Raw genomic sequence first — 11,311 nt, 5'->3', positions numbered from 1 at the left:
AGATCTGAAATTGAATTAAGCCTTTTAAATTATAGTAAAAAAAACAGTCTAAACTCATAAACCATGAACAATTCACTTCACATTATAAATACATCAAATTTTCACATTTAAATTACAGCTATCTCTACACCTCAGTCCAAATTATATTAACTCATCACTAATAAGCACCTATGAAAGTCAACTCCACATTCCATTAGACAATTTGATAATGAACTCCGGAGAAAGTGTCGACCTTTGTACATCAAATAACAAAATGCTCTCAAATATGTCACAACCCGATTTCATAAGCAAACTGATCAAACCGGTGCACGGACTTTAGGTACTACTCCCTCGGCCTCAGTAATTTTCTTACATATGATAAAACTATCTTCACAAAGTACCCAAAAAGGGTGAATAAATGATTGGACGGAGGAAGTAAGCACTATCACCATTGTAAATATCAAATGGATCTTTATTTATAAGATTGTTATTTTAAGGTGGTTGTTGTTCCATTTCTTCCCAAACTTCGACTCTTAACAGTAACCTAATCAATTTCTAATTTCTCTGATTTCTAAACTAAGTTAACATCAATTTTTATTCTAATTTATAGAGATGCAAAGCTACGTATACAAACCTTGGGGTTCACATTGATGCCAGAAATTTCTCCCTATTTCTGAATATATGCCTTCTTTCTGAATTAGGTCTTGCCTTGCGTAAGGGGACCTGAATTCGTCAAGTAAGACTCCTATAGATCTGAAAAGATAAACATGACAGAATTAGTTTATCCCATCCAAAAAAAAAACTTTTCCTCTTTTCCCTCAGAACCTTCCTATACTCTTCCAATACTCTTCCAGTGTTCAAAATAAAGACATATATAGTCCAAATTTTGCCCCCCTCCATCCTACTTTTATTGCCCCCTCCTTCCAAAATTTATTTCAAATTAAGTTTTCCCTTTCGTAATTAAGCATGGTAAATGAGTGAACTACCAATTTTGCCCAATAAGCAATTAACCACCTCTCCCTCCAAAATGACATTATCCTCATTCTCTTTGACTCAAGGAGCGGGGTTGATATTTTACCACTATCACTTTAGTCTTTCCTAAAGTAGAAAATGAGACAATGAACTTGGAATGAAAGGAGTAATTTATAATAATGCATCTTAAGGCATAAATGGCACAGGCGTGATACAATGCATCATTTGAAAAATATTACTATTAGTCTAATATCTTCAATAAATCCCACCACGAGAATCTCATTAGCTTTAAAAGTACATAAATCAGATAAAGAGCCCCCTGGGTCTCTAAATTAAATCTACCTATAATTATTTCATGAGCATAAGAAGTTCCTCAAACAGAGAACTAACTATAAGTACAATTGTAAGAGCACTCAACCAAGAGTATGATTGTAAGAGCACTCTTGTAGTAATTTGCACTTGATTATCAAACTTGTAAACTTTTTGCTCTTAATCGCAATCATCTCAAGCTAAAATCATAATCATCAATAAAACTCAAATGTTCCGCGATTTTCAGCACTCGAAATCAGCTAAAAATGAGTCTTGTATAAGACGGTCTTACATAAATATCAAATTCCATTCATTCTTATGAAATAGATCTTAAATTGTCCAATCAAGCTGGCTACACAACCCAACTATGATCAATTTCAAGCCTACATCCTCACCATCTGAAATAGACCCCTGCTACAGCAAATGATATGCTTCTTCTCACCCTTTCATTTCTCCACAAAGTCCATATCGAAAACCTCAATAATACCAACAAAAAAGAGATAGATCGCACTAAAAGGCGGAAATCATCGACGGAGTAAGTGCATATTCTAACACGTTATCGCTATCACTATGATATACCAACTTAGATTCAAATCAAATAAAAAGAATCACAAAGCTTGATCCTAATCTTGGTCTTAGGATGAATTGTAATAGTATACCATACCCACTAATAACGATCAATAAAGAAAAAAAAATGACTTGAAGCAAACAATCACCTTTACTTATTCATAAAGCTTTTTTTCCCGAGCGTAAAGACGTTAAGGTTAAACAAAGACTCTTATGTCCTCTGGCTGCATCAACCGCTGCCGCATCAAGCCCGTACTTCACTGCTAATGTCGGCTTTGAAGTCCAGCTTGAACTCTTTTCAAGCTACTGAACAGTCCACTTGCATGATATACAGTTTCTGCAATAACAACGTAACTAAGTACCCAAAACAAAATCCAAATTCACATGACAATACAGCTAAAACGAACACTTGGGAGGTTGTCAGATTCACGCAACTCTATTGCTACCAATTTTTAAACATTAACATCTATAAATCCTCCCTCCGTTTATTCAATTCCTCCCCTAATAAGTTACAGAAATTCTATTAATATGACATGAGTTCAGCCTACTTAGCAATATCTCAACCCATATACCCATTAAACGGGTAGAAATTAAAATCAAGAAACAACCAACCTACAATATATGTCTATTTCATGATAACTTTTATCATGAGACTGTTCTAATATGAGAATTTGGCATGCAAGCTAGTACATCATACCTTTTGTTTCTCTCGCTAGTCTTTCCAAATCTTGGTCGGTCACAATGAAGAAGAAAATTCAGTAATTAGGTTATGCAAGTCTGTCCGGTGTCAATAAGAACAATAGCATGTCGAACAAGTCTCAAGGATTACACAAAGGCTTTGAGGTAGAGTCATAGTTTTATATCTCCTTCACTGCCTAATTTATCTCTCACTCAACAATTTACAATCCCCTATTCCCCTCACTACCACCATCAACTCCCTCCTCGATGTTAAAAAACCAGGTCAGTTTTAAGTATTTTTTTCATTTTTTTGGTTGATTTAGGATGGGTTTTGTTTATTGGTGTGTTTTGCTTATGATTCACTACCAAGTTGTGAAGAGGGAAAAGGAGTTAGAAACTGTTTAAATATTGTTGTTTGTTCACACAACAATATATACATAAGCTTTTTGTCCCAAACCCTTCATTCACACAGCTAAGCACATACATGGATGGTGAAAACCAAGGTTAAAAGGTGGAGGTGTAGTTCACCTCAGTTTTTGAACATGGGCATCGACCATCGTTATTTGCGTCGCACCAGCCTAACCCTCTTTCACTTTCTCCGTTAAAACGCACAATTTGATACAGATAACCAACCAGAAAACTAAGATAATACCCACTTCATTTAAACAACAAATCCAAATAAAATCCGAAAAACAAAACCTCAACAACAATGGGTCAATCAAGTTAAAGACAAAAACCCAGAAAAATTAAGCCAAAAAAAAACTTTAATCAAACGAGGAGCATTTCAGATATGATATCAAATCAATATTTGTATGGAAAAGTGAAAAAATAGGAGTACAATCTTGGTAATGTCGTAAGTTTGAGTTAATAGATAATGATACCTTCAAGTGAAACACCACTCTTGGCTGTCGCCATGTCCTAAAATTAATGTTATTGATTCTTGATAATGGTGGTGGCTTGAATCAAATCCCGTCACCGCTAAAACCGCAGATGCTTCCGGAAATTGATTCACGTATAAGAGTTTGTGAAGGAAGGAAGGAAGTAATAGGTGTGAATGTGTGATCTTGATGGAGGTGAGAGCTTGAGGGGCATGATCGGTTTGAGAACAAAAGATGAAGTGAGAGGTTGACGGAGGTGTGAGAAAAACAAATGAGGGTTTAGGACAGCAAATGAAGCCCAAAGTGAGATAGATGTAGTGGTAAACGAAGGCCCAAACTCAAGAATAGACCAACGCCAAAACGACATCCTATGATGCGTTTTAAACTGTTCAAATGAACAGTACACAAGCTTCCTCACTTTTATGTTAAGGTGTAAAGATTTTATGTTAAGGTGTAAAGATTTATGGTTTTGTCTCACTAGATTTTCCATAGAAAAGTTTTAACGAGACAGCTTATTTGTTTGCGTGTTAGAGGAAATTGTACTCTTTTCCTTACTAGTGTTTTTCCCACAGGGTTTTTCTAGTAAGTTTTAACGAGGCATGTTCTTCAGTAATGTACATCCAAGGGGAGTGTTATGAAATATATTAGTTAGTGTGAGAATGTTCATTGGGCTTATACCCATTAAATATGTAATTAGGGTTCCGATTCACTCTTCTCCTATGTACTATATATACTCCCATCAGTAATGAATAAGATAGATCTCTCTCCCCTCTCAATCTATTTTGCTTATTTTCTCTTCTAAGTTCTCTCTATAATTAATTCTCTATTTCTTATTCTATAACATGTTATATATTGTGAATATGAGGTCTATGTTTTGCGTATATGTAATCTACATGCGGTGAATATGTAATTACATTTTGTGAATATGTAGTTATACTTTGTGAATATATGTTATATTATACGGAGTATTAGATTAATATTTATGATAACCTCTATGAATATATTTGTCATTGCTATAAATATGTATTTGTGAATATTTTTTATCATATTGTGTGAATATGTTTATTAATTGGGTGAGTAAGTAAGTTTTAATTTGAGTATAAGAAGTTTGATTTATATGAATATATTAATTATGTGATGTGAATATGTCAACAATGTAATGTGAATATTCCATTGTTTTGAACATGTCAATTATATGATGTAAATATGCAAGTAAAATTAAAATAAACACAAAAATATATCAAATGTGATCTCAAATTATGGAGGAATTAAAATCACAAATAATGGCATAATTTTTATATTTTTCTAGTTTATGAAATCTAAGTTTTAAAGATTTTAAAAAAACTAAATTAAAATAGGAGTATGATATGCAACTCGGGGGTATCGTATAAGGATTGATATTCCCATGTGAAGTCTATCCCTTTTTGTGTTTGTTTACTCATGAGGTAAATTCAACGAGCTTTCAACTCCCATTAACAACACAACAACAACAAAGAGAGCATCCTATTTTACTCATTCATCTCCTCTTGACTGTCGGCTGTTTCTCTAACACGCCATTTATACACCTCCACCTTCTTCAACTATTCATTCTCTTCTCTCTTTAAGGTAATCTCTTAATTTATTTCTTCTACTTTTCATCTCTTTGCCTTCATATATTTATTTGTAATGTCAATGTTTTCCTCTAAAGATACGATTTTTGTTTATTTTTTACATAGTTTGACTAATTTTGATCCCAATTAGACAAATCCAATTTGCAAGATTCAAGCTTTATATAACTTTTAAGTTTAATTCAACCCCAATTTCAATACCCACTGAGCAATATTTCAACTTTAAACAATTTTTGCGATTTTTTTACCCCCAATTACAAAAAATTCTTAGCAAGATTTCAAATTTATACAATTTGATACTGTAATTTTAACCTAATTGAAATACCCACATTGCAAGATTCAATCTTTGTTATAATTCTGATATGAATTTATGATTTTGTGTTTGATTATGGTAATGGGCAGATCTGATTAAGAAATCTAGGGTTTTGTATAATGGAGAGTTTGGGAGGAGGAGATGGATCAATGAATGATTCTCCAGTGGCTCAGAAACTTCATCAATTTTGGAGAATTTATCAGTATTATTTGGATAAGACAACTCCACATGCTGTTCCTAGATGGGCAGGAACCCTACTTCTTGCTTTGATTTATGCAATTAGGGTTTACTTTGTTCAAGGGTTTTACATCATCACTTATGCACTTGGGATCTACATTTTGAATCTGCTCATTGGTTTCTTATCTCCTTTGGTTGATCCTGAGCTTGAGTCTTCTTCTGATGGCGCTGTTTTACCCACCAAAGGTTCTGATGAATTCAAGCCCTTTATTCGCCGCCTTCCTGAGTTTAAGTTCTGGTAATATGGTTATCCTTTTTGCATATCCTATATCTTTTTGGTTGAATCAATGTATTCATTGTTTTTATCTGGGTTTTCTTGTGCTGCGAATAGTTCGGTTGGTTTTGACTTTTGGATTGCTAATGTTTGTGTCGTGGGTTATGTTTTTATTAATTGGGTTGCCGTTTATGCAATGCTGAATGGTTAAACAGCTGATCTATGATATAGTTTTTTTTCCTGTGAAATTGTGGCGATAGTCTATGGTGGAGTTATAGACTATGGCTAATTTTAGGGATTTGTAGGGTCATGTTATTTAGTGATGCATTGTTGGGGAAGCACAAAGGGCTGAAGTGTGAGGTGTGAGAAAAAGGTAATAGAGAATTGACTGAAGTAAGATAGTAGAAATGGCTTCTGATCTTTTTAATCAATCAATGAAACAATATGTTTCACGAATTGATGCTGTTAAAGTGGTTCCTGGGACTCGTGGAGGGCTTATTTATGGTTGTAGTCATAAATGTTTTCTGTTGGAGAAGCGGATTCAAATATAACACGACTTTGAAAGGCAGTGTTTTGATTTCTGTAATTGTTGGGGTCAGCTTGCTCTGTCAAGGGTTTTTTTTTTCTCTGTAGCATGACAGAGGCAAGGTTTGAGGGCCTTTGCGATGGTGGTGTGATATACTACTGGGTGTAACTTTTGGTATCATTGCACGCGTGGTGTAACACACTAAAACAATGATACTCCGTATACATGATTCTATTATGGGTTATCAACATGAATGTTGCATTCTTCAGATGTATTAGATGCAATTGCTGTATTTGAGAGAAGCATGTTGCATCTCATGATGAATAGCATGGTAGCATGTCCCTTTGTTGACTGATAACTATATTTTGCCCCATCTCATTAAAAGATCATTAAATGTGAAAGACAGATATCCTGGAATATTATTACCTTTCTTCTTTAGATTAAAACCATCAAAGGCTTGAGGGATCTACCGTGTCCTATCTTTTGGTTTCCTATTTTTTAATGAATGAAAAAATCTTACTCATTGGTCCTGGTATAGAGCTGCCGAAACAGCCTCTCTATGTTGTTGTTGGCGTATCGCAGGGGTAAGAGTGTAAGACTTCGTACATTTGACACCCCCTACCCCCCGTCATTTACAGAAGCCTTGGAGGCATAGTGGTGAGAGCCTTTTCAGAGGCATATAATGGGATGCTACAGATTAGGAGGTCCTCGTTGCACCTTCTGTTTCTGAATTCTTGGATTTGCAACCTTAGGATTGCAATGGCCAAGTGAATAGTCAACTTAATGGCGAGGGGTGAGTCTGTTAGGAAGAATGCAACGATCATTTGAATTTGTTGTATCATTGGTCATTCTCTAATTTGCAAGGACTTTGGGACGAGTAATGGTTTTCTTAGATTGTTGATAACCAGAAACAGTACTGTAGAATGTTCAAATTGAAAGTCATGTGGTGTGGGTAAAGGTGTGTTTTCACAACAGCGGGACTAGTGTTTGTGGATCATTTTACATGCAGAGGGATTCTTTTGTCAGTCACTCTAATGGTTATTTCAAGATGATATTGTTGGGGTTGTGCGCGGTAACAAGTAGTACTAAGAACTATCTATCTCAAGCTGATATTGTTAGGAATTTGGCATGTAAGCTAATAGATAACAATGGAATGGGGAATTGAGTCTGTGTATGCTGTTTATCTTGATAGCTATGTTGATTTGACTTGTTGGGTTCTCAATAATCGTAACTTTAGCGGGTTACATTTTCTTGCGTAAATCAGTTGTGGCCCACATTGTTATCTTTTATCTAATCTTTCAATTTCTTGGTCAAAGTGTGAAAGCTATTGTGATTTAAAAAATAAAATAAAATAAAAACTTGTATTTTTTGGTCAGTATAATTGTGTTGTATCAATTTTTTGGACATAGTAGCTCAGCAACGGTGATTCTCTCATAAAAAAAAGACTTGGGAGTTATATCTCCATTGCCGGGCAATTTACATGGAGGTTTATCCTGTTTATGTGAATGAATATTAAGGAGTTGCAAACCTCAAGTTATTCTTGATATAAGTTAAGGTTTAATAAATAAGAGTTAAAAAAGGCAAAAGAGTGCAGATCTTGACAACCAATTCTTAGATCATGTCTCCAACTGACATGTAATAGCATATGATCCTGTTGAAAAACTTCATCTCCATGTGTGATTTGTTCAGTATTTTTTGTTTAATCGCATGATTAAAGGCTCCGTTTCCATGATAATTATTTTTAGCCAACTCACAACTTGAAAATATGTAATGCTTCCAGGCACTCCATCACCAAGGCATTCTGCACAGCATTTGTGATGACATTCTTTTCTGTGTTTGATGTTCCTGTATTCTGGCCAATATTGCTAGTTTACTGGGTTGTGCTGTTTACTCTCACAATGAAGCGCCAGATCGCACACATGGTCAAATACCGATATATTCCATTCAGCCTCGGAAAGCAGGTGGGTGTCTCTTCTTCACTGTGCTCCGCTATTCAATTGCTTTGTTCTTTCTTTTACAATAATAAAATGTTAGTATTAATCATACTGCACGTGGTATATAGAGATCCAAATTAACGTCAAAAGAGACAAAAATACAAAAGAAACACCTATTGCTGTTATTTGATTATATCTCGAATCCTGAAACTGTGTTGTGCAATTTCAGAAATACGGAGGAAAGAAGGGTTCTGCTAGTTCCAGTGGCTCTCGTGCTGACTGAAGTGATGATCATTTCCGACCTGAACGTCCATTTTTAGATTAGGACTTAAGTATACTCCAAATCTTTTGTATGCTTCATTAGAAGTATTAACAGTAATATCAGCTCCTTTCATTCTATAGACATATTCAATCACTCGCAGCCTTTTCGAATATAACAGGAAGCTTGTTAGCGTGCACTTGACCTTGTGTCATTGACTAGCAATTGTATTTTGTATTCATTTTGTGATGTATTGAAGGGGTCAAGTTTGGCAAGGCACGCCTTCCAACGTTTTCCAGACTTAATACCCCTGCCTATGGATCTAACCTTACATCGGAATACAGTCCTGACTGTTGTGCCTATGAACTCATTTGGGTGATCAATGTTACCTTGAAAATGTTGTCACTTTGTTTAATTGTTTTATAGCAAAAGATGATCTTGCTATTGTCTATGAAGCACGAAATACACAAGTAGAATTTATTGCTGATATATATATGTGCCATACAATTAACGATATCTTAGGACTGCATCGATAATAAGTTGTTTAGTACTCTTGTGAAGAACTTATATTAGCTTTGAGTCCTAGACAAACTGATTAAGGTACTCATCAACAGAGGTGTATTTGACATCAGGGTATAGCTCAGACGCCTCCACTCCAAAGGACGGTTCAATCTCAAAGTTTGTCTGATCGCCCTTCACAAATACAGCATGACCAATTGCCAAAAACACATTGGTAGGAGGCGGAGAATCTGTCACACATAACAGCATTATATGCACAACAATGCGATCAGTGATTCCGAAATCTAGTCTCAAGTCAAGATTTGTAATTATGAACACAACACGAATGCACGATCAACAAACAAACATCGTCCAAAACATTAAATATACCTTGGATGTTCTTGAGCACCTGGTCTTCAGGAACATAAATTTTTTCGAGGGTAGCACCGATCTTTTTCTCCCACAAGGAAACTAGCTCATTGAAAGAGATGGTATTACCAGAGGGTTTGATGTAAAGGGTCTTGTTTAAGGTCCTTGGATCATCCACTGCCTTAATTGTGTAGGTAGCAATGTCCTCTTCCTTGTTAAAAACAGCTGCATTTCCAATTCGGACCGACACTCACATAAATCATATATGCAGATCATTTTTTAAGAAGCACATTTTAACAAACTATGGTAAAACAGATGTGTCACCTTTAGGATTTCCGTCACCAAGAATGACGATTTTATCCCTTGGAGGGGAAGTGGCTCCAGGCTGAGACATGCTAGGTAGGAATAAGCCAGCAAAGTTGTTAGCAGACACATAAGTGTAGGGAATTCCAGCAGCCTCCACGGCTCGACGAATTCCAGCCTTGACCGAAAATGCTGACTTTGCCGGTTCCACAGCACTTGTACGGTCCACATCCACACCAAACTCCGATGGAAAGAATCTCTAGTTATTTAAATGAACACAATATTAACATTAACTTAAAAACTAAAATATTTCCAATCGTTATGACCGTAGAATTATGTACAAACATACCTTAACATTACCGGCTTCCTTAATAGCGTCAATGATCTTGACCTGATCAGCTAATACAAAGTACCCGACAGTCGATATTACTACGTCTACTTGCTTAATTGCCTTCACCAAACTTTCATGATCATATACGTCTCCCTACCAACAAAAACAGAATGTAATATGCCAATTAATGAAATACGACTATCAAATACAATAAAACTCCCCACATTTATCTCATTTTCAATTATATCCTACCATGAATGACTATGATGTGATAAATCAGAAAGAATACTCTAGAATTATTGCTAGTTTGAGATATGCTGCTGACACTACTAGACCTTATATTAGTTATGCCGTTGGTGTGTTAAGTCGTTTAACTAGTAGACCGTGTCATGAACATTGGTTTGCAATATTTGTTAAATATATGAATAGTATTTTAATCAAATGTATTAACATTACAATAGTATGTCAACTTTTGATATGGTAGTATGTAAGTAACGTACTGTAAGCAAATGAACGCCGAGACTTTTGAAGTTGTCAATAATGGAAGCCTTAGCCGGACTAGAGAGCGTTTCGTTGCGAACAAGAGCAAATGTCGAATGACCTGCCTTGGCACTCGCTTCAACGATGAACTTGCCAATGTAACCTGTTCCTCCTATCACTAGTATCTTGCTCTTTTCAGCCATTTTTCACTACAAGTTTTTTTTTCTTTTTTTTTTTTTGCAAAAATAATAAAAGAGCTGACAATTATAATACAAAAGCTATGTGATCTCTCGAGTTTTAAAGTGGTATCAGGAAGGAAACAATTACGATATTGCCCTTTCATGTACATAGACTAGTAGACTACGTACTAAGATGGGGTGTAGTGATTTACTAAGATAACTTTTGGAATTGTGATGCGTAATACGTCCACCTTCACGTCTTGGTTTTTAGGTGAGATATCAAAATGTTGGTGACTTACTGAGGGCAAAATTGTCCTTGTGATTAAATGCGCGATTCGGTCAAATTAAATTAACCTCATTTTAAATTTTTGGCTCATAGATAAGCGGGTATGGGAAAGGTTGGTACTAGGGTTGGATCATGGATGGATGACCTTTGTAAATTTTTGAAAATATCTTATCTGTACCTGTTAATTTTACGTCTTGACGAGGTCGGGTTCAATCAATGGAAGGACCCACAAACACTCTAGTTGTCCAAATGTTAGTAGAACTAGTTTAGACCTCGTGCAATAAATGCGCGGTATAGAGTTTTTTATTTTTTAATAAATTACCTATATAATAGTGTCTCAATAATTATTGTTATTTCTCGTCATTATGTTTTGTTTTGAGGAAAAAAAGTTG

At 35.3% G+C, this 11,311-nt stretch overlaps 2 protein-coding genes across 2 annotated transcripts; one reads left to right on the top strand and one right to left on the bottom strand.

Moving 5' to 3' along the window:
* The first annotated feature begins 4,135 nt into the window (after positions 1-4,135).
* On the top strand, positions 4,136-8,878 carry LOC141611522 (protein RER1A-like). Its single transcript, XM_074430076.1, has 4 exons — positions 4,136-4,988; positions 5,393-5,778; positions 8,061-8,241; positions 8,444-8,878. The coding sequence occupies exons 2-4, from the start codon at positions 5,423-5,425 to the stop codon at positions 8,495-8,497; spliced, it is 591 nt and encodes a 196-aa protein (XP_074286177.1). The 5' UTR covers positions 4,136-4,988; positions 5,393-5,422; the 3' UTR covers positions 8,498-8,878.
* A 58-nt stretch (positions 8,879-8,936) lies between these two features.
* LOC141611521 (phenylcoumaran benzylic ether reductase POP1-like) lies at positions 8,937-10,728 on the bottom strand. The gene is made up of 5 exons (XM_074430074.1): positions 10,475-10,728; positions 9,993-10,127; positions 9,665-9,902; positions 9,362-9,565; positions 8,937-9,222 (listed from the first exon to the last, which is right to left on the bottom strand). The coding sequence occupies exons 1-5, from the start codon at positions 10,655-10,657 to the stop codon at positions 9,056-9,058; spliced, it is 927 nt and encodes a 308-aa protein (XP_074286175.1). The 5' UTR covers positions 10,658-10,728; the 3' UTR covers positions 8,937-9,055.
* Between the last annotated feature and the right edge of the window lie 583 nt (positions 10,729-11,311).

This window comes from Silene latifolia, chromosome 11 (assembly GCF_048544455.1).
Source record: "Silene latifolia isolate original U9 population chromosome 11, ASM4854445v1, whole genome shotgun sequence".
Taxonomy (NCBI): domain Eukaryota; kingdom Viridiplantae; phylum Streptophyta; class Magnoliopsida; order Caryophyllales; family Caryophyllaceae; genus Silene; species Silene latifolia.
The sequence above is the reverse complement of the archived record's forward strand: the minus strand, read 5'-3'. Positions and strand labels throughout refer to the sequence as shown.

What these genes read in the sequence shown, in the direction of transcription:
- LOC141611521 (XM_074430074.1), bottom strand. Translation starts at nt 10,657, where the DNA reads ATGGCTGAAAAGAGCAAGATACTAGTGATAGGAGGAACAGGTTACATT. An exon ending in TCGGCGTTCATTTGCTTACA is followed by an intron (nt 10,128 to 10,474) that starts GTACGTTACTTA and finishes TTTTGTTGGTAG; the next exon opens with GGAGACGTATATGATCATGA. An exon ending in AGGAAGCCGGTAATGTTAAG is followed by an intron (nt 9,903 to 9,992) that starts GTATGTTTGTAC and finishes TTAAATAACTAG; the next exon opens with AGATTCTTTCCATCGGAGTT.
- LOC141611522 (XM_074430076.1), top strand. Translation starts at nt 5,423, where the DNA reads ATGGAGAGTTTGGGAGGAGGAGATGGATCAATGAATGATTCTCCAGTG. An exon ending in CTTCCTGAGTTTAAGTTCTG is followed by an intron (nt 5,779 to 8,060) that starts GTAATATGGTTA and finishes TAATGCTTCCAG; the next exon opens with GCACTCCATCACCAAGGCAT. An exon ending in CATTCAGCCTCGGAAAGCAG is followed by an intron (nt 8,242 to 8,443) that starts GTGGGTGTCTCT and finishes GTGCAATTTCAG; the next exon opens with AAATACGGAGGAAAGAAGGG.